The sequence below is a fragment of the Arvicola amphibius genome, chromosome 2 (assembly GCF_903992535.2).
Source record: "Arvicola amphibius chromosome 2, mArvAmp1.2, whole genome shotgun sequence".
NCBI classification, from domain to species: domain Eukaryota; kingdom Metazoa; phylum Chordata; class Mammalia; order Rodentia; family Cricetidae; genus Arvicola; species Arvicola amphibius.
Window position 1 is genome coordinate 24,810,866 of NC_052048.2, and position 22,874 is coordinate 24,833,739.

At 47.3% G+C, this 22,874-nt stretch overlaps 1 protein-coding gene and 1 long non-coding RNA gene across 4 annotated transcripts; one reads left to right on the forward strand and one right to left on the reverse strand.

Moving 5' to 3' along the window:
* Window positions 1-2,759: 2,759 nt before the first annotated feature.
* LOC119806529 lies at window positions 2,760-9,872 on the reverse strand. 3 transcript variants are annotated; one of them, XR_005284222.1, is made up of 3 exons: window positions 9,597-9,872; window positions 8,654-8,795; window positions 2,760-8,545 (listed from the first exon to the last, which is right to left on the reverse strand). It is a non-coding gene; the product is annotated as an uncharacterized LOC119806529 (long non-coding RNA). The 3 variants fall into 3 exon arrangements; XR_005284221.1 differs by having other exon boundaries at window positions 2,760-8,795; XR_005284223.1 differs by lacking the exon at window positions 9,597-9,872 and adding an exon at window positions 9,459-9,586 and having other exon boundaries at window positions 2,760-8,795.
* On the forward strand, window positions 8,753-21,672 carry C1s (complement C1s). Its single transcript, XM_038318306.2, has 12 exons — window positions 8,753-9,044; window positions 9,847-9,990; window positions 10,326-10,533; window positions 10,819-10,996; window positions 14,417-14,542; window positions 15,377-15,576; window positions 16,556-16,709; window positions 17,415-17,530; window positions 17,934-18,012; window positions 18,511-18,642; window positions 19,292-19,366; window positions 20,515-21,672. Exons 2-12 carry the CDS (start codon window positions 9,968-9,970, stop codon window positions 21,309-21,311), a joined length of 2,088 nt encoding a protein of 695 aa, XP_038174234.1. The 5' UTR covers window positions 8,753-9,044; window positions 9,847-9,967; the 3' UTR covers window positions 21,312-21,672.
* The last annotated feature ends 1,202 nt before the right edge of the window (window positions 21,673-22,874 follow it).

Here is a 22,874-nt window from a genome sequence, read left to right on the forward strand (position 1 = left end):
CTGCCTCTCCGAGAGGAAGATGGAAAAGAGAGTGAGCTCAGGCCGGAAGCTGAAGATCAGCCTGCCTCAGCGGATGGGGAGGGAATGGGCGTGGCTTGTCTCTTAAAGGGACAGGAACCAAAACCATAACACTCACCCCCACCTTTACTACTATAAAAACCCAATTCTAACTGAGCTTGGGGCGCTATAGTTATTCCAACGCATTGGACATGCAGAGAGACTGAGTTTGCAAACTTACATAAAATAGAGGCTCTTTGCTTTTACATACAGGACTCAGTCTCCTTGTTGGCTTTTGCGGGGACTTTGCGGGTTTAGGCATAATAGACTCCACAGGGTTTGTGGGTGGGGAAATGAAGATGTACAAGCCTGGCATTTTCACCGCCAGGGGACAGGGATACACTCCCCTGTTCTCCTAGCTTTCACAGTGAAGAGGATGATTGCTTCTCAGGTGGGTGAGGTGGAGAGGGGCAACTGAAGTGACCACCTGTGGAGCTCAGAGGCTGAGGAAACAGCCATTGCTGTCCCCTGACCTGCTGGACGATTTGCCTCTTCTTCCTTGGTCATCCTCTCTCCCAGCATGGTCCTCACCATGGAAGCTCTATGTCTTTGACTTCACCATTCCTTTCCTGTGTGAAGATCTTCCAATTGGTTTTGATATGTGGCTTGGACTCTATTCTTGGCCACTGCCTGGAACATGGGCAGGAATATCCCGGCTCCTCATTCTTGGGCTTCCCTAGGATCTTGAGCACCTTAACATCAGCAGACCCAGTGCCCCCCCCCCCCCCCACACACACACACTGTACAGGATCTCGCCATCACCGAGGCTACAGCTCAACGGCTCCCTGGAACCGTTGCCGTTGAAGAGATGGACAGGGGCCTTCTGGGCTTTTCTGTGGTGCAGCTGGCTCAGCCTTGGACTTGGCTTGGCAGTGTAAGACTTTAAGGCAATTCTGAAGCCATTTCTGATAATTCTGAACCCTTTCAGCCTCCGTGCCATAGTGCTTCCCCCCCTCCCCTGGGAACCAAGGACCTAACAGCTACACATGCACGTGCTCAGTTCCTGAACAATTACCCATATACGTATGTTTTGATTCAGTCCCCTGGGAAACAGGGTCAAAATGACCTCTTACCTCATCTGATCTGGCAACAGCTCTCCAGCCAATTATTGGTAATAGCCCTTTCGAATAAGCCAATCACAACCCCCTTGCTTCTATGGCCTTCTCCTTTAAAAGTAGCCTGTACCAGCTAGTCGGGGTCTCTCGGCTTCCCGAATGCTGAGGGACCCTGTCATGACAGAATTAATAAAATCCTCATGCTTTTGCATCGGCTGTGTTGTGAGAGGTGGTCTCTAGGGACGACTCTTCCTCGGTGTTTGGACACTAGAGTCCAACAGCAGCAGGCTTAGAAATGCAGTACCCTGATTGCTCCTTCAGAGGAATGGCCTTCTTGGGACGAGGTCCAATAGCCGAAGGACAGTGTGCTCAATGGGGTGTGTGACCCATTTCTGTTTAAATATGAAGAGATTCCTGCCAAGTTCAGATAAGGGGGTGGGATGGGACTAGTTAAAATATTCTTTCTGTTTAGACAAGGCCTTACTATATAGCTCTGGCTGGCCTGGAATTTGCTATGCAGACCAAACTGGCCTCAGACTCCCAGAGATCTGTCTGCCTCTGCCTCCTGAGTGCTGGGATTAAAAGCATGGGCCATTCCCAGTTTAAGCTATTCTTTTTAAAGTTAATGACTTTCCGAATGTGTCCCTGTGTGAATTTATGTGGACCCTGTGTGTGAAGGAGGCCTCAGAGGCCAGAGAAAGGCATTGGATCCCCTGAACTAGAGTTACAGGAGATTGTAAACCCCTGCAGGAATGCTGAGAATTGAACCCTGGTCCTCTGGAAGAGCAGCCAGTGCCCTTGATCTCTTAGCTGTCTCCCCAGCCCCGAGGCGTTCTTACTGTGAACAAAGGTTTGGAGTTGTTTTGAGGCTCCCAGAAATACACCTGGGAGAGGAATGTAGACATGCTTTAAGGTCATATTGGCTTAGACCTAAAAGCAAGGCTCCTAGGCTGGCATGGTGGCACACAACACTTAGGAGGGATAGGCAGGCAGTCTCTGGGTTCAAGGCCAGCCTGGACTACACAGAAAATTCTAGGTCAGCCAGGGTTACACAGTGAGACCCAGCTGTGTAATGTCTGTGCTACGGGATGGTTTGTGAGTTGGGCAAGGGGCTGGAGATTGAAACACAAGAGAAGTGGGTCATCTGTGAAGAGAGAATGCCAAATGCTTTTTATTCAAGCTTAGAGAAAACCTTATATATCTAATTGCTGTGCAATGGAAACTCCCCTCCCCCGCAGGTGGGAAATTACGAGGCTAGTAAACAACTCCCCTATAGCTAACCACCAGGGGGCAGAGGGGAAACTGCAACAAGATGTTTTGCCAGAAATTGCAAGCCATCCTCAATATGAGCCCCTGGAGGAGGGGTGAACCTGTGGGCCCTATACAGCTGCAAAGAAGAGGAAGAGGAGGAAGAGAAGGGGTAGGGAAGAGGAGGAAGAACATGGTTCATTGCCATTCAAAGAAAATTTTAAAGATTTATTTATTTTACATGTATGAATGTTTTGCCTGCATATATGTATGTGTACCACTGTCAGGGGCCAGCCTCAATAAAAATACTTTCTTCCAAAGTGGAGGCATGGGAATTTAGAAGTATAGTAAAGAATACAAAGACGCGAACAAAAATAATAAAACGCAGAAACCATAGGATAGTATTGGGAGGGAATTTCAGTGAGTACTGAAAATTCACTGTGTTTTATTTTCCAACAGTTTAATACACCCCCGATTTCAGAAGGCAGGAGTAGAACAGAAGGACTGTATTAACATACAAATTGAAAGTCACGGGGTACACTCACCGCTTCTGCCCTTGACTCACACCCTAGACCAAACACTCTGCAGGCAAACCACTCCCTGGGTGGAATTCCAAGTTATTTTCGTAAGGGGAACTAGAACTTAGTAGGATCCTTAGACTTTTGTTTTGGGTAGGAACCAACTACTTCCCTATCGCAGGAGCACGAGGTCTGACAACTAGCCACACCTGTTGCCAATAGCCTTGAGAGAGCAGAACTCTGTTTCTCAACTCGATGGGATCTTTGAGTTAGAAGCACAATAATCTAAAAACAAGTCCCAAACTCTCTGACATTTGGCCTCTTTGGGCCTCCACAATTCCTCCCTTTTTATTAATTTTAATAAAGCCTGTGCTTCTGCAGCAGGACAGATGATCACACCTGCCTTGGGATGAACACTCCTTCATTTCCCAGTCTTGCCCATCTTTGGTCTTTGGAACGTGCATTTTAATTCATGCAAGTCCATGTCTTAGGTGCCTGGGGGAAAAAGGATCAAATCCCATCCTTGACTGCTGACAAGGGTTAAGGGAAAAAGTACTGGGCTCTGTGTCTTTGTCTTCGAGCCAGGTTTCTGTCAAGAGAGTTCATTAGCAATTAGCTAATGGTAAACAAGCAGATAATACTTTGTGCTATGCATACTTCAATGGCTATAATATCTCCTTATTAAAGGAATAGAGGATCGCCAGGGTTGGGAATGCCTACCTGTGAATTAGTCTAGAGTATTCAGCTGTATCAAACTCTAAATTTGTCTTATCAAACATGTAAAATTCAAGAATTCATTGCTAGTGTCAAACTTTTCTCAAACAAGTTCTGATCATTTTTCTAACCATTAACATTTTATAGTGAACTAAAGCATTAGCAGGTCAATACCATAACACCATTTAACAAATCTTGATTCTCTTAAATCCATTTTAACCAAAAGACAAGAAGATTTTTGTAATGGGTAAGAGTCCATATACAATGCTGCTTTTAAGCAACTGTCCCAGTCTCTGAGCAGCAGAAAAAAACCCTTAGGCTCCCCTCCTCTTATCTGAAAAGGGCTTTTAGTCCTTTTTTCCCTGAGAGGAAAATTGAGATCTCAGTTCTCAGGCTCTCTCAACATTTCAACAGCAGACTGAATACCTCATTGGCGATCTGAGTTCTGTGTTTCTAGTCCGGCTCCAAATTAAACAGGATTCAGACTGCAGCAAGTTGTAATTATTGTGGCTGTTGCAGCAGGGTCTCAGTGGCTATGTGGATCCCAAGTGTCTGGAAGCACCCCAGTGTCCTGCAGCGCAGAATGGCATCCACTGTGTAGAATGGTGGCATCAGGTCCCGTCACACTGGCATTCCTCTCCGTGGGGTCAGGAAAGCGGGACCACGAACTTTCATTCCGACTCCTCCATCAGGTCAGGTGTTCTGCCGGACACATCATACCAGGCGTTCTGGAAGCCATCTTGCTTGATCCTCATCCTGTGAAAAAACACAGACATATCCTCGACCCCAAATTAATACAGGGTCGGGCGCTTTCCATCTTCCAGTGCAAGGGTCTCTCCACCTTGCTTTAGCAAAGGTCACTTTTGTGCCATTATGTCATAATCTCTCTGCCGTTGATTGCTCATTGACATCCATATTCAAGAAGTTTAGTGTAAACAGTGCATGATTTAAGGCATTATGTGGCATTTGAGGATATAATTCTCCTGTTTTTATCTTTTGAAGTTGTGTTTTCAAGAAGCTCTGAGCCCATAGAGGCCAGAAGAAGGTGTCCTATTGCCTGGAACCAGAGTTATATGGAAGCTTGTGAACCACCAAGTAGGATTTGGGAATTAAACCAGGGTCCTCTGCAAGAACAACAAGAGCTCTTAACTCCTGAGCCGTCTCTTTATTCCCCATTGCTATTTTAATATAAAATGTTTATATATAGAATTGTGTGGTGGTTTGAATGAGAATGGCCCTATAGACTCATATATTTGAATGCTTGGTCCCCAGTTAGTAGAACTGTTTGAGAAGATTAGGATGGGTGGCCTTTTTGAGGGAGGTGTATCACTGGAGGTAGACTTTGAGGTTTCAAAAGCCTGCACCAAGCCCAGTCTCTCTTTTCTCCCTGCTGCTTGTGGATCAGGATGTAAAGCTCTCAGCCACTGCTCTGTGCCATGCCTGTCTGTTTCCCATTGTGGTGTTCATGAACTAGCCTTCTGAAATTGAAAGCAAGTCCCAATCAAATGCTTTCTTTTATATGGATTGCCTTGGCCATGTTGTCTCTTCATGGCCAGAGAACAGAGGCTAGAAAAGTTTCTAAGTCAACAATTGCCATTGCCACTGTTGGACCCTAGAGTCCAATCAGTGAGGAGGAGTTGTCCCAAGAGACCACCTCTCATACCACAGTTGATGTAAAAGCATGAGGATTTTATTAATTTTGTCATGACACAGGGTCTTTCAGCATTCAAGAAGCCAGAAAAACCCCGAATAGCTGGTACAGGCTATTTTTAAAGCAAAAAGTCACAGAAACAAGGGGGGTGTCTGGAGATTTTTTTTTAACTATTATGATTGGCTTATTTAAAAGGGCTATTACCAATATTTGGCTGGAGAGTGGTTGCCAGATCAGATGAGGTAAGAGGGCACATCTTAGGGTCAATTGCCCCTTTTCTAGGGACTGAGTCAAAACACCAGGAACTGAGTTAACACCTAAGGGTTATCTTGCCCCTATTCAATAGAACATTTACAAGGACTCAGGGAGATGATAAAAAGTTCCCAGCATTCCAGTACGTACATGTACAGTTGTTAGGTCCTTGGCTCCCGGGGAGGGGGGGAGTACTACTGCTGAGAGGCCTTAAAATTGGCCTCAGATTTGTCAAAAATGGCTTTAGAGTTATTTTAGAGTTTTACACCACAACAGCTAAAGCTAATTGTGCTAGAACTGTTATTTCTCAGGGGTCAAGAAGTTTCATTAGATTCTTGGGGGGTTAGAGTTTCCCTCTTCCTTCCCATGTTCCCATAATTTCTCCTATTTCTATCCTACCCAATTTCTTCTATTTGTGCTTAAATTCATAAGACATGGGTTTTGAACAGCTGACATAAACCACCTAGAATCAAGGTAATGCTTCCAGGGAAATTAGGGCTTTTTTTGGGATCTTTAATCTTTTTTTTAAGATTTATTTATGTATATTTTATATGTATAGGTGTATTGCCTGCATGTATATTTGTGTACCATGTGCATGCAGTACCCAATGAGGCCAACAGAGGGCATTGGAGTACCTGAAACTGGAGTTGCAGATGGTTGTGGATGCTGAGAATTGAATCTTGGTCTTCTGGAAGAGCAGCCAGTGCTTTAACCTCTGAGCCATCTCTTCAGGTCTTTGTTAATAAAAGAATTTAGAAATGAACTCAGAAGGAAGCTTGAAGGCAATTTCATTAGTGTTTGAGAGAAAAACAAGGCAGGCAAGTCATAAACCCTAGTGGCTGCTGGGAGGAGAGAGGGAGAAGTGGGAAAGAGTCAGGGTTTTTAAGCCAGGGTCCCAAAAAGCTGGCATGTTGAGAATGGGGGTCAGTAAGCAGCTGTATGTCCAAAGAAGTGTTGTGGTACTTTGAAAGAGAATGGACCCCATAGGCTTATGTATTTGAATACTTGCTTGCCAGCTGGTGGAGCTGTCTGGGAAGGATTAGGAGGTGTGGCCTTCCTGGAGGAGGTGTGGCCTTTGAGCTTTCATACACCTTCCCCAGGTAGCACTTTCTGTCTTGTGGTTGTGTCTCTAGATGTGAGCTCTCAGCCACTGCTCCTGCACCATGCCTGTTTGCCTGCAGCCATACCCTCCACCATAATAGTCATGGATTCTACCCTTCTGGAACTGTAAGCCCTAAGTAAACCCTTTCTTCTATAAGTTGCCTTGGTGATTGTGTCTTATCACAGCATAGAAAAGTAGACAAGACAGGAGTCTTCAGAGAAAGTGAAACTATCCAGAAGGTTGTGGTTAAAGGAGGGGCATTCCCAAGCATAATGTGGGCTTACAGTAAGCCAAAGATAAAGTCCAAAAAACCCTACATAATACAACCTTATTTGTTGCTGTTTTGTTTTTATAAAGCATTTAACCTTGTATGTGTGACTTAATGAAACAGCTTGTGGGCTTTCCTTCTGCATGCTCTGTTAGTGAAGCCCAGGCGAGGACAGGCTTCGAGTCTTTCTCTTATTTGCTTGTGAGCTGCCTGACATGAGTGCTGGGGACCAAACTTGGTTTCTCTGGAAGAGAAGTACACGCTCTTAACCACTGAGCCATTCTCCAGCCCATGGCTTGTTTTATTTATGTGTATGTGCACAACTGTATCAGTGCTGCAGGGATATCAGATCTCCTGGAGTTAGGCTTCTGAGCCACCCAACGTGGTGCTGGGGATTGAACTCTGGTTGATGGCAAGAGCAGCAAACTCTCCTAAGTGCTGGGCCATCCCTGCAGTGTAGACCGGACTGACTAGTGCTGGTGATCATCTGGCCTGTGCCTTGCAACTCTTGGGTTTATACCGGAGTCACTTTCTTCTTCACCTATCAGTTGATTCTCTGTCTTGTTCATTTTTTAAAAAAAGATTTATTTATTTATTATGTATAGTGTTCTGCCTGCATGTATGCCTGCAGGCCGGAAGAGGGCACCAGATCTCATTACAGATGGTTGTGAGCCACCATGTGGTTGCTGGGAATTGAACTCAGGATCTCTGGAAGAACAGTCAGTGCTCTAACCACTGAGCCGTCTCTCTAGCCCCATCTGTCTTCGTTCTTTGTTCTTTAATTCCAGAAGGAAAAAGGACCCTGCTTGAGGTAAAAACTGGTAATCCTAAACTTGGGCTTGCCTTATAACTCTAGATCTAGCTCTGGGTAACGGGAGGTAAGCCTAGTGCACAGATGCCTTGCTTCATCCTGTCCACATCTTACCACCCTGAAAAAGTGGAGACCAGTGTGTGCAGAAATATTAAATCTTGATAATGGGCTGTTATCAGCCTTGGGGGGGGGGTAGTTACTTTTTGGTCCTTGTAACTATATTGCCTTTGTAAAATGATGCATCTGACCCAACGGCCGTGGCTTAGTGACTCTGGTTTGTATCTCATTATAGAGGTGAACTTGCAATGGAATTTTTCTTTTGCCTCTCTTTTCTCTCTCTCCTGCCTTCCTCCCTTCAGGTAGCCCAGGCTGACCTCCAACTGACCATGCAAGGAGAGGTCTGGTCTTGAACTCCTGATAGCTCCTAACTTTACTTCCTAAGCACTGGGATCATGGCTGTGCACCAGATTGAACAAGAAACAAATTTATTATGTAGCACTAGCTGGCCTGATAATGTCTATGTAGCCCAGGATAGACTCAAGTTCTCAACAATCCTGCTGCCACCTTGCCCAGCCTTGTGATGGTATTTTTAGAGCAAAGAAAATGCATGAGCCCATGCCATCTGTGGCCCAGGTGTAGGGTGTCATTCAACCACCAAATGTGTCTCAAAGGCAGGATAAGAATAAGGAATTGCACCTTTTTTTTTTAAATTTAAAAATACTTACTGCATTTACATTGTCTCAGAGGACAACTTGCAGGAGTTGTTTTTTTTTCCCAACGATTTGGGTCCCAGGAAGAGCAGAATTCAGGTTCTTGGGCTTGGTTGGGGGCAGGCTCCTTCCCCAGCTGAGCCTTCTTGCTTCCATTGCCTTCAGACAGTGACTTTCCATTAATTGTGACTCACAGAAAGGGCTGGACTTTTTGAGTTTAGCTTTCCCCCTTTTTACCAAGCCCTCCCCGCTTTTAAGATAAATCACCTGACTTCGCCGAAAGCTGTGAAGCACGCCCTTTGGCTGAAAGAGAGAATTAGGCAATCTCAGAATTCCCCATTCCTCTTTTCTCCAGAGAGCTCTGGATAGCGGGATCTCTCAGCTCCGGGAAACCGATGCAGTTCTTGTTCTGAAAGCAGAGGGCGCTCTAAGATCAAGGCTGAGTTACCCTGCCCTGATGTGGTCTCCCAGCCCCCTCTGTTTTGGAACAGGAATTTCGGACATGCACACTCCGTTAGGGAATCTTAGGAGCAGACAGAACAGGGAGGTCGGGCGGAGGTTCCTGCAGAGGCTGACTCCTCTGGAGTCGCACGCTCTTCACAGCATGGCCAGTGGCAGGAGAGGAGACTGAGCCACGTGTTCCCATCAGCTCCGGAAGGTAACAACTTTAAAAGGCAAACCTTGAAGAGCAAGGCTTTGATGGAGGAACAGGGAACGGCAGGGAACCGTGTAGTGCAGGGCTGGGAGCAAAGGTGGAGGGTTGGAAGGAACTCGGAACAAGGGTGGGATATAGGCACGGCTTCTCATATGCTGAACCCCGTCCCAACACCGGCTTCTTCTTCCCACATAGCAGTGCTTTCAGGGGTAAAGGCAATTTCTGAAAGACTTTTCTGGGAGCTTGAGAAGACATCCTGCATTTTAAAAAGGACGAAACAAACCAACTTCAGAAAATTAAAATAAGACATAGCATCTTGTCGGCTGTCCCTTTCTTCCTGGTGGCCCTTGTCACAGCAGGGGCAACACTTTCCTTCTGATTAGCCTTCCCCCAAGGTCCCTATGGAAGGTCCCTGACCCTATGGAAAGAAGCTCATTCTTCCATCAGAGGCCACTGGGGCAGCTGCAGGAGTACTTGCAATAAGTATGTCAAAGAGGCTGGCTTCAACGGCAGGGGATGGCAACAGTCCCAGGTGGCCGTTCAGGCTGGACAGACCTGGGTGGAAATGCAGAGCATCCGATGCAAGGGCCAGGAGCTGGTGGAGACAACACAAAAGACAGCGAGAAACTCCCCATCTATTGGCAGAACTATTGGTGGACGGCTCCTGGCTGCAGTGGGAGGTGGGTGGGACCCAGAGCGGGTCTAGGAAGTAAGCTGAAATCGCACAGGGGAGGGTGTGAGAGCACAGGTCTCCTGTGGTGACAGTTACCGATAAGAACACTTTCTGTACGGTATTCTTTCAAAGGTGACACTGAACGCTGGGTGACCCATTACCACCAAAGCCGGTGCCTATATTTGTCGGGCAAAGACAGCCAGGCCAGCCACCCTTTAGTTCCAAGGTCAGAGGACCAGAGCACCAGAGAGCCATGGGCAAATCACCAGAGACATGGTAAGTGTCTACAGAAATGTGCACGAACTCAACCCCCACATTCTTCTGCTATTTCATGTTTTTGAGACAGGGCTCACTTTGTAGCCCAGGATGGCATGGACCTCATCATCCCTTCTTCTGCCCCCAGGGCTTCACACAGGCCTGCCACATGAGGCTTCCCATCTTCTCAAGACAGAGCTCAGATCTGAAGCCTGAGTTTTAACTTTTTGTATGTTTATTCCAAGTCTGTGCTATGGCACACCGGCTGCCTTTTCCCTTCCCCTTTGGTCTCCTGCGGGCAGATGCCAGAGTTCTGCATGAAGCATTGGTGCCTGCGTTCCCCACTTCTCTTCCAGGTGCATTGTCTTGGTCTCTGTTTTGGCATCAGTTTCTGCTGAGCCGACCATGCATGGGGAGATCCTGTCCCCTAACTATCCTCAGGTGTACCCCAATGAGATCAAGAAAACGTGGGACATAGAAGTTCCAGAAGGGTTTGGGGTTCGCCTCTACTTCACCCATCTGGACATGGAGCTGTCAGAGAACTGTGAATATGACTCAGTGCAGGTAATTCTATGAGCGTACGAGAAAGAGAGATGGATGGGTAGAGAGGAATGGGGGCACGGGAAGGGGCAGAGTGGTGTCAAGCTGTCCTATAGGTTGGGGGCATGGCTCAGTGGTAGAGTACTTGCCAAGCATGAGTTTGATCCACAGCACTGGGGGCGGCGTGTGTGTGTGTGTGTGTGTGTGTGTGTGTGTGTGTGTGTGTTGGTGTGGAGATTGGGAATAATGGTGAATAATACGGTTCTAGTCTCTGTCCATTTTTATTTCTAAATTTGGCTGTTCTCTTAGATAATCTCAGGAGGTGTTGAGGAAGGGAGACTCTGTGGAAAGAGGACCAGCAAGAATGCCAACTCCCCCATTGTGGAAGAGTTTGAAATCCCGAACAATAAAGTCCAGGTGGTCTTTAAGTCAGACTTCTCCAACGAAGAACGGTTCACTGGCTTTGCTGCGTATTATGCTGCCGTAGGTAAGACTTCACTCTCGGTATGTGACACACTGATCCAACTAATAGACGAGAAGGAAAAATTCCACACACGGTATTAGATGAAGATTCCATTCTGACTTGTTTTGAGTCATGATTTCGCTATGCGGCCCAGGCAGGCCACATTTCAAGCTCTCAAGTCTCCCCTTCAGTGTGAAGGTATGTGCCACCATGCCCAGGGCTGTTTATATCTTTAACAAGCATGGACTTGCCCTGGGTCTGTCCATGAATTGCCTTGGTGAAATTCAAGCATTTTATCACATGTTAGTGGTGGTAATGGGAATGACAGATAGCGGGCGGTAATCGGGTGAGAACCACGGTGAAGTTCGTACTGTATCAGAAGGCTTACTTACACTAACAGAATCTTCAGCTCAACCCCACAAGGTAGGCACCATTATTTTCAAATAAAGATAAGGATTTGGTGGCACAGGTCTGTAATTCCGTATACTTGGGAGGCAGAGACAGGAGATTGTGAATGCAATGTTAGCATGGGCAACCTAGTAAGATCCCGTCCTCCAAATTAATCCTCCAAATTAAAAGGAGAGCTGGTGAGATGGTTGCCGTGTAAGCCCAGGTTCGAGCCCCAGGTCCATGCAAAGGTAGAAGGAGTAAACGACTCCATAAGCTTGCCCTCTGACCTTCATGTGAGTTTTGTGACACGCCTCCATCATGCACACACACATACATGTGCAATATAATAAATCATAAATACAAATTTAAGCCCAGTGTGGTGGCAAATGCCTTTAATCCCAACATTCAGGAGGAGAGGCAGGCAGATCTCTGTGAGTTCGAGGCCAACCTGATCTACAGAGTGAATTCCAGGACAGCCAGGGCTATCTGTAGAGAGAAACCCTGTCTCCCATTTTTTTTAAAGGAAAAATGAAAAAGAGGGCTGGAAATTCTGGCATGGCAGCACACACCTGTAATTCCAATACTAAGGAGGTAGAGGAGGTAGAGGCAGGAAGATCAGGAACTCAAGGGCAGCTTGGGCTACAAATGATTATATATTTTAAAAAATATCAGAAAAAAAGGGCTGGGGCTATAGCTCAGTGATAGAGTGCTTCCTTAGCCTCTGTAAGGCTCTCGGGAACCTCAGGACTGGAGAAAACGTGGAAACTGTGAATGTTAATAACCTGCCAAGAACTGTGTAAGAATGACTATGGAGTGCTCTGATGCATTCAAGTCTTCAGATCCTTGGTCCTTCTGCATCTATCTTCAGGTTAAAATGAAGTTAGAACAGATTTTACAGTAAGGCCAGCTTCCTATGCAGTGGCGAAGGCACTAACACCCCTTCCCAGAGGATGCCACCTTCATGACGCCACCATGCCTCTGGCATGGATTTTTTTTTTCAGACAGAGTTTTTCTTGAATTCCTGATTCTCTTGCTTCAGTCTCTGGGTTCTGGAGTCACAGCATGTGCCAACTGGGCAGGGTGTTGTATATTTTGTAGGGCAAGAGAAGTCAGGGTTTCTCACAGAGCGAGCATCTTCACAGAAGTATAATGGCACGACATAGCTCTGAACTGCACTTCAGAAAGGCAATCTAGAGTGAGACTGTCCTCATAGTGTTTACAGCTGTTAAAATATGGGGCTGGCGAGAAGGCTCAGCAGTTGAGGCATTTGCTGTTTTTGTAGGGGGCCAGGGTTCAGTTCCCAGCACCCACATGGCTACTGAAAACTGTAGGTAACTCCAATTCCAGAGTGCCTAACACCTCTTCTGACCTCAAAGGGCACCAGGCATGCATGTAGTGTAAAATACCACATGCAATAAATAAATAAATATTTAAAAGTTAAAATGTTTTAAAGTTGTTTATTATTTTTAAATATTTAATTTTTTTTTTTTTTTTTGGTTTTTCGAGACAGGGTTTCTCTATAGCTTTGGAGCCTGTCCTGGAACTAGCTCATGTAGACCAGGCTGGTCTCGAACTCACAGAGATCCGCCTGCCTCTGCCTCCCGAGTGCTGGGATTAAAGGCGTGCGCCACCGCCGCCCGGCCTTAAATATTTAATTTTTTAATTTAATGTGTGTAGGTGTTTTCTTGCCTGTATGTATGCGCACTGCATGCAGTATCTGAACGGTTCAGCAGAAGGTGTTGGGCTCCTTGGACTGGGGTTATGGACAGTTGTGTGTTGCAGGGGAGGGAGCCTCTTGTTTGTCCCTGCCTCCTCGCTAGTTTAACCCCGAAACAACCACACAGAAAGTGTATTAATTAAATTACTGCTTGGCCCATTAGCTCTAGCCTCTTATTGGCTAACTCTCACATCTTGATTTAACCCATTTCTATTAATCTGTGTATCACCATGTGGCAGTGGCCTACCGGGAAAGATTCAGCACACCTGTCTCTGGCAGCTCCATGGTGGCTCTCTGACTCTGCCTTCTTCCTCCCAGCATTTCGTTTAATTCCTCCCCGCGCCCCCTGCCCCCACACCTAAGTTCTGCCCTATCAAGGCCAAGGCAGTTTCTTTATTCATTAACCAATACAAACAACACATAAAAGGAAGGACCTCCTATACCAGTTGTGAGCTGCCTTCCGGGTGCTGGGAATTGAACCCAGGACCTCTGGAAGAGCAGCAAGCGCTCTTAACACTGAGCCACATCTCTGCCCCCTCCCACCTCCTCATTAACATGTGCTAGCTATTCATCATAATATGCTTCATTCTGGTATTTTTATACTCGTTTGTCCAAGCTTGCCTTCTTTCCCCTCTCTCGTCCCTTCTACTGATTCCTTTCTTCTCCCATCTTCTGCTTGTGTGTTTTTTTATGTCTAGGTGAGTTTCATTAGGGCTGCACAAGAGCTTGTCGCTGGGTTATTTATGGGAGCGTGGGCACTTGACCCGTGGCTACACCACTGAAGAAAATGCCTCTTTCCTTCAGCAATGAATTAGTTGCCTACCCATCCTCAGGGAGGGGTGGGGCCTTACAAGTCCCTCCCCACTCCGTGACAGGATATTGACAGCGCAGTCTTGTGCAGGTCATAACCAGCTGCAGTGAGTCTGAGAGGGAAGGGCCCTGTCGAGCCCTGAAGACACTGTCCCCTGCCCTTACATTCCTCTGGCTCTTAACATTCTTTCTGCCCCTCTTCCCTGATGCTCTCTGAGCATTAGAGTCTCCCTCCCTCCCTCCCTCCCTCCCTGCCTCCCTCCCTCCCTCCTTTTCTTCTTTCCCTGCTCTTTCTTTTTCTTTGAGAAATGGTTTTACACTGTCACCCAGGCTGGCCTTGAGGTCACAGTCCTCTGCTTCAGCCATCTGAATACTGGTGTTACATGCATGAGCCACCATGCCTGACTTTGAGAGCATTTAATCAGTCCGACTTTTCTGGTTTTCCTCATCCTTACAGAGCTGGGCTTAACAACATTCTTCCTTTTAGATCGTGGTCCTTGACCTTGACTTTTCTCTTCTCTTTGCAGATGTCAATGAGTGCACAGATTTTACAGATGTCCCTTGCAGCCACTTCTGCAATAACTTCATTGGTGGCTACTTCTGCTCTTGTCCCCCAGAATACTTCCTCTATGAAGACATGCGGAATTGCGGGGGTGAGCTTGGCATCAAGAGGTCTTCATGTTCCCTAGGATTTAGAGTGGGTTGAGGGCTTAGTCCGTCCTTCCACTTTGATTAGGCTTTCCCTTCCAATCGCACCTGTTTTAAGCTATCCATAAACGGAGTGGGAGCCTCAGGGGTGGGGGTGAGGGGGAGATGAGGTGTCTTAGCTTTCCACTGCTGTGGAAGGTGAGATAAACAAAGGGATGGGATGTTCGTTTTGGTGCACGGTTCTAGCAGTTTCAGTCCCTGGTCAGTCGGACCCGTTGTTTTGGTGTCTGTGGTTGGCAGAGCACCATGTAAGGGAGACAGCTGGTACTGTAAAGTGACTCACCTCAGGGCAGCTGGGGAGCGAGAGGAAGGGCAGGGGTACCAGTGTCCCTTTCAAGGGCCAGAACCCAGTGACCTAACTTCCTCCATTAGTCCCTACCTTCTGAAGATTCCATCATCTCCTCATAGTGTCACGGGCCAGTGACGGAGCCCTTAGCATGTGTCACTCTGAGAGATATTTAAAGTCCAAACCCCGGCACAAGGCTTCAGGGTAAAGTTGGCTAAATGGAAAAGAGACGGACTGTAAAGGGACTGTAAAGAAACTGTTGGCGACTCTAGAAAGTTCTGTCACAAGCCACGTGACACTGCACAGGCATTGGCTAGCTCTCCCCACAAGCCTTGTGGGTCATGGTTGCTCCATGGAGGCTTCACTCAGGGACTCTGGGGACTCCGGGGACTCCGGCTTAAGCTGACAACAAGAGGACTAGAAGAGGGTGGGACTTCTTGTTTGTACCTATATTTGATTGGTTCTTTCTCCTTTTTCTTTTTTTCTCCCGCAGTCAATTGTAGTGGGAATGTATTCACCGCCCTGATTGGGGAGATCACGAGTCCCAATTATCCCAATTCATACCCGGAGAACTCAAGGTGTGACTACCAGATTCGGCTGGAGAAAGGGTTCCGAGTGGTGGTGACCATCCGGAGAGAAGATTTTGATGTGGAGCCAGCTGACTCGGAGGGGAACTGCCAGGACAGTTTAGTTGTGCGTAGTAGATGATGAATTTGGCTCCCACCCCAACTCATTAGATTGCCGAGACTTCTCATGCAGCCTCCTTCTCTGTGGTTCTGGCCTTCACCTGTTAGGCAAACACCCCACCACAGGCCTTGGTTCACCTCTCCCTCTCCCTCCAAGTAAATACTTATCCTGCTCCTCCCTTAAGGCAAGGGTTTTTTTTTTTTTTTTTTTTTTTGAGACAAGGTTTCTCTGTGTAGCTCCAGCTTTCTTGGAACTCACCCTGTAGACCAGGCTGGCTTTGAGCTCAGAGCTCCACCTGCCTCCGTCTCCTGAGTGCTGGGATCAAAGGTGTGCGCCACCAGCTCCCAGTTTAAGGCAGAGTTTTATGTGGCCCAGGCTTACCTCAAAATTCTCAAAAACTCCTCCCACCCCAGCCTCTTGAGTGCTAGGATTACAGATGTTAGCCAGCACACCTAGTGAGAGGTTCTCTTGAGTGCCAGGATTACAGATGTTAGCCAGCACACCTAGTGAGAGGTTCTCTTGAGTGCTAGGATTACAGATGTTAACCAGCACACCTAATGTGAAATTTCTTCTTCTTTTCATTTCTTTCTCCCGCTCTCCCCCTTATTCCTTCCTGAACTGGGGACTGCACCTTTGACCTCACACATGCTAGACAAGTGCTCTACTTTCGAGTTCCGTTTGCAGCCCTTTCTATATTTTCTCCCTAGTCTTTATTTTGGCACAGATTCTCATTACATTAGCCAATCTGGCCTTAACTTTTAACCTTCCTGTCTTAGTTTTCCAACTAGGTGTGATTACAGGCCTGCACCATCAGGTCCAGCTTTTGGAATTAAAATGATCTTTCCTCCTGCGAATCTTTTTGTTTGTTTGGTTATTTCTGATTTTATACTGTGTCAATCATTTCTCTCATTTTCACACCCCCCCCTTTTAATTTCTTCCTTTAGATTTTTCTCTCTTCTGATTTTATTACATTGTTTCCTTTCAGTTTGCTGCAAATAATCAACAATTTGGTCCTTACTGTGGCAATGGATTCCCTGGGCCACTAACTATTGAAACCCAGAGCAATACTCTTGATATTGTCTTTCAAACTGACCTAACAGGGCAAAGGAAGGGCTGGAAACTTCGTTACCATGGAGACCGTGAGTAGCTAAAAGTGCCTTTTTGATTGGTGGTACTAAATTCTTTGGACGTGTAGAATCAAAACAAATCGATTGTTGTCTGATTAGTAACCTTTAAGCGAGTCTTGAAAACACAGACAACGGGGAGTGGGGCAGCCAATTAGTGGTGTCATATTCCTTTACACATCTGCCATATTGGGACGGTAGACACTAGAATTGAGGACAGCGGAAGATTTTAGAAAGTTTGAAAATGGGACAGGAGATGGGAGACAGGGGAGAGCATCTGCAGGGCAGGTATGAGCTCTGAGTTTGCATCCTTGTACCATAGAAAAACTAAGCATAACCATGTGTGTTTGTAACTGCTGTGTTTGGGAGTGGATGGGCAGAGAGAGAGAGAGAGGGTTTTGGTGGCCAGCTAGCCTAGGCAGAAATGGCAAGTTCCAGCTACAGTGAGATGCCCCATCACAAGAGGGTAAGGCACTGGAGGAAGAGAGGCAGGAGGATTACTACAAGTCTGAGACCAGCCTGGCTACATAGCAAGTTCCAGTCTAGCCTAGGGTATACAGAGAGAAAAGGAGAGAGAGAGAGAGAGAGAGAGAGGAGAGAGAGAGAGAGAGAGAGAGAGAGAGAGAGAGAGCCCGACCCTGTCTCAGAAAAGTGGGAATTATGTAAAATAGCACACAGTTTCCAACCATTTAGTAAAATCTCATTTCTGTCCTCCTCAAGCAATCCCTTGTCCCAGAGAAATCACTGCCGATTCTATTTGGGAGCCTGAAAAGGCAAAATACGTGTTTAAAGATGTGGTGAAGATAGCCTGCGTGGATGGGTTTGAGGTTGTGGAGGTAAAGTACCGTTGAGGCTTCTCTCGGGTCTCTGGCTCCAGATCAGATATCTGGGTGTGGGAGGTTGTCGCTGCCAGATCAGGATAGCAGCACTCAACCATCGAAGGAACGGCTCAAGATTGTCCGTCCTTCCAGTGAGGTCTGGGTGTCCATCCTTCCCATGAGGACTGGAGCTCCTGGGCCCTCTCCACCCTCAATCTTCCCCAGGAAGAGAGCTGAAATGCTGGGGCAGAGCTGTCTTCCAGCCTCAGCTCCTGGGCGCTCAGAGCTATGCTTCTAAAGATGCCCCAAGTCTCTTTTGATGAGGACTTCTCATTGATCGAAGGCCTGAGAGCAATTGAGTTGTTGGATTTGATTTTCCATGTGCTTTTCTAAATTAATGTTGACGTCTGTTTTTCTCCAGGGAAACGTTGGCTCAACATTCTTCCATTCTACTTGTCAAAGCAATGGGCAGTGGAGCAATTCCAGACTACGATGTCAGCGTAGGTGTCCCTTCAAAGTGGACTTCCTCTTGCCCTTCCCAAAGGGAATGGGATAATCAACACATCAGAATTCAAACGCATGGTTTCCTTTTAGGCTTGTGAGAGAATGACTTGTGGGTTATTTTTTTTTAAGCCTGTAATGGAGGATTGTCTAGCTCTTGTCTAGTCCTAGGCCACTTAGACTAATGGGCTTCTTCTAAAGAAAGGGGCAATGGAATATGGAGTCGTTAACACTAAGGGAGTATATTCTGGGCTCTCACAGGCACCTCTGCCAACCAGAGGTTCCTCCTGGCCTCTTTCAAGGGCCATCTGGATTGGCAGGTCTCAGTGGGCTGGAGAACCGGGTTAGAGAAGATGCCACAAAAGAGCTGGTGTTGGAAGATTCATCACGGGTGTGGTCATGGATGTGGCTGAGGAAGAGTGAGGAACGAATGGGGCCCCTAACTCTTCCTGGGAGAAAATGGCTGTCCTGACTGTCCATTTCCCTGCTTCTTGTAGCTGTGGACTGTGGTCTTCCAGAACCCATTCAGAATGGTAAAGTTGACGATCCAGAAGATACTTTGTTTGGGTCTGTCATTCACTACTCGTGTGAGGAGCCGCATTACTACATGGAACACAATGAACACGGTGGTAGGTTTCTTCTACCCGAAGAGGAGAGAAAGGGAGGAGCGTGGATGAGGTGGAAGGGTGATTGCCACTATCTTTCTGGTTGGAGAGAGATTATAGAGAAGTGAGAAAGAGTAGACATTGTCATCCTTTTTGCTTAGTCTAAGGACACAGTTGGCTTGTGGGATAGGGTATGTTTTCAGAGATCATTGAAGGGGGGCCATAGAGGTCACTGGCTTAGTGTCACAGCTGCAGCAGGAATTCCTTTGCAGCATCCACTTCACGTGGTTATCTGACTTTGGACCAGTTATTTCATGTAGAATTTGCAGGGCAGGCACAGTGATGGAGGTGTGTAATCTTAGCCCTTGCAAGGTAGCAGTTGTTCAAGGCGAGCCTGGGCTATCTTCCTCCCACTCCCCACCCCTCACTCCCATTCATTGTTTTTGAAATGGAGTTTCGCATAGCCCAGGGTGACTTTGCCTTTTCTATGGAGCAGAGGCTGGCCTGGACCTTCCTGCTTCCACCTCCTAAGTGCCAGTGCCATCATTCCTGGGCAAAGGTTCTTATCTAGATTGGATATGGTTCCTCCTTCAATGTCCAGGGAATCTTTGTAGAAATGGAGGATGCAGAAGAGATGTGCGGAGTGTGACCTGTGTTCCTTGTGTTATTCCAGGGGAGTATCGCTGCGCTGCTAATGGGAGCTGGGTGAATGATGAGCTGGGTATAGAGCTGCCAAAATGTGTTCCAGGTAATCGGGCTGTGGTGTGGGTAGAGGCCATAGATGTACACGGGGGGGGGGGTAGCGGGTGTCACGTGGAAATAGCTAACCTCTCAGGAAAGGACTTAATCCTGGCACCCCAGAGTGGAGTATGGTAGTAACTGTGGGTTCTGGAGTTCCTTCATCTGTATCACCTCAGGCTGACGTGAGGGAAATAAGAAAGTCTCCCGGCATCAGCAGTTGGTGTCACGTTAGGCATTAGGGAACTACGGATCAAACCACCCTAGCAGGGCGGGCGCTGGGGTGTGCACCCGGAATCCTAGCACTCTGGATGCTGAGACAGGATGGTGAGACCAGTCTAGGCTGCATAGTGAGACCCCTCCCTCCACACCCTCTAGATAAGAGCTTCATCTGAGCATTATTTGGAGGTAGAAAGCCTGCTTCCAGTCTGGGTGAGGTTAAAGTTTCCCAGCGTGACCTTCTAGTTGGGTCTCTGGCCTCGTGTGCCATGCCTGGGTGTGAAGTGTTCCTCCGAGAGGCTGTGAGTCAGACTGTGGAGAGCGGAAAGTGCCAGCTCGTTTGGTTCAGCTGTTCACGTAGGTCTCCTGTTGAGCCAATCTCGACCATAAGCCTGCTTGGCACTGCCAAAGGAGATGTTCAGGGGAGGTTAGATGTCTTAGTTAGGGTGTCTATGGCTGTGAAGAGACACCATGGCCACAGCAACTCTTATAAAGGAAAAACATTTAATTGGGGCTGGCTTACAGTTCAGAGGTCTAGCCCATTATCACCATGGTGGGCCATGGTGGCATGCTTGCAGGCAAAGTGCTGGAGAAGAAGCTGAGTGTTCTACATCTCGATCCACACCAACAGGAAGAATTTGCACATAGGAGACCTCAAAGCCTGTCCCCATAGTGACACACTTCCTCCAACAAGGTCACGCCTACTTCAACAAGGCTAGACCCCTTAATAGTGCCATTCCTTATAAGCTTATGGGGGCCAATGACACTCAAAGTACCATTCTAGGATAAGTCAAATGTGGAGGTAGTCGAGCAACTGACATCAATGAAGACATGCTGGAGAACTCTGCCACTCACTGGGTACAGTAGTTGGGTGGCTGAGTTTTCCAGAGGCCAGCCTCACCTCCTGCACCTCCCTATCTTGTTCTTATTCCCATCTAGTCTGTGGAGTACCCACTAAGCCCTTTAAAACATATCAGAGGATCTTCGGAGGATCCCCTGCGGAGATTGAGAATTTTCCCTGGCAAGTCTTCTTTGAGTACCCACGGGCTGGTGGGGCTCTCATCGATGAGTACTGGGTGCTGACAGCGGCCCATGTTGTGGAGGGAAATTCCGACCCATCGATGTACGTGGGGTCCACGTCTGTGAGAATGGAACATCTGAACAGCGTCCAGAAGCTCACCTCCGAACGTGTGTTTATTCATCCAGACTGGAAACTGGGGGATGACCTAAGCACACGGACAAATTTTGACAATGACATTGCATTGGTGCGACTGAAAGACCCCGTGAAAATGGGGCCCACCGTCTCTCCCATCTGCCTGCCGGGCACCTCCCCAGAGTATGATCTCTCCGAGGGTGACCTGGGGCTGATTTCAGGGTGGGGCCGAACAGAGAGGAGAAATATTGTTCTCAACCTCAAAGGGGCAAAGTTACCTGTCACCTCTTTAGAGAAGTGCCAGCAGGTGAAAGAGGAGAACCCCAGAGTGAGGGCAGAGGACTATGTCTTCACCAGCAACATGATCTGTGCTGGAGAGAAGGGTGTTGATAGCTGTCAGGGGGACAGCGGCGGGGCTTTTGCATTGCGGGTCCCCAATGTAGAGGATCCCAAATTCTATGTGGCAGGCCTGGTGTCCTGGGGGAAGAAGTGTGGGACCTATGGGATCTACACGAAGGTAAAGAACTACATAGACTGGATACTGGAAACTATGCAGGAGAATAGCATCCCCGGGCAAGACTAACCCGCAGGCACCGCCAGCCCCTCCAAGGCACCACAAGCTCATTGCTCTCAGATCCATTCTCTCACAGTGATGGAGAGAAGATGCAGGAGTACGATTAGCACTGGACTTGATTGTCAAGAGTGTTCAGTGCTAATCGTACTCCTGCCTCATCCTCCGGGTGGAGGGAGGGTCTGGTCACAGGCTGCTGATTCAGTTGTGAGTTCCTGTCTGCTTGCGGTAACAGCATGGCAGAGGCCCTTGTGTCTTGCGCCATTTCACAAGAATAGCTTAACTTTTCTTCCCTCTCTTTTACCTGCTTGAGATTACATTTATAGTCCTTGGAGCCCTTAATTTACTTACAATAAAGCATGTTTCTAATCTGGTTCTGGCTGACTTCAGGGCCGCAGGAGGAGAGGGAAATGGCCGGGCATCCTGTCATGGAACTCAGGCATCAAGGGCTCATCTTCGATGGTCATGCAGACAGGGAATTCAGCTTTTCTTCTTTCCAGCTGAGATTTACTGAATACCGTGAAGTTAGACTTGACTTTTTAGTTTTCCTTTGTGAGTTGTCCCAATATGTCTGCCAGAAATTAATTTTCTTATAATATTCCCTTTTATCGTGCCATGTAATGACAGAAAAAAAAAAGAAAGAAAGATGTCGAACATTCTTGCTCTGCTGTTTTTGGTAGTTTTGGTAAATTTGTCAGTTAGGTGGCAAATTGGACTGAACTCTGTGACAAAATGTGACAGCCAAAAGTTCAGAGAGAGCCTCTCTGACTCTCTCTAGGGAAGAAAGCTGGAAAGAAAACAAAATCTCCTCCCCAAGGATGCCATGACGACAAAGGACCCTCGAATAAGGGTTTTGTGTGAGATCTTGGGATGTAGCCTACACCGACTTAGAACTCACTCTGTGACTGGAACTTATTGCTCCCTTGCCTCAGTCTCCCCAAGTGCTAGGATTACAGGTCTGTGCCACAATATGGAGTATGTATTGCTTACTTGCTGTGCTGAGCATAGCATCCCAAGGCCTCACACGCGAGGCACACGCTCTGCTGCTGGGGTAGGAGATACATTCCAGCTCTGAAACACAGAATTAAAAAAAAAAAAGGGGCATCAGTTCTCAATCCGTGGGTCATGACAACAGGAAAACACATTTCTGGTGGTCTTAGGAACCCCCAACCATACATGTATTTTCATTTCATTACACTCATAACTGTAATCTTGCGACTGAGTGGTGTCTCCGTTCCTAAGACCATCCGATGATCTGAACCCACAGGTTGGGAACTGCCGTGATAGGGTCTTCTATAGCCCAGGCTGGCCTCAAATGAGCTACGTAGCAAAGACTGATCTTGAACTTCCAATCCTCCTGCCTCCACTTTCTGGGATTACCAATATGCATTACCAGGCCTGGTTTATGCTGTGTTGAGGTTTGAACTCAAGGCTTCATGAATGCTAGGTCAACACTCTGCCAACTGAGCCATACCCTCAGCAGAAATACAGCACTTAAAAGCTGAAAACGGGTCTGTGCGTTTCATGAGGGTTAAGGATTGAGAATGAGAGTCCAGGGCTGGAGGGTACACATTT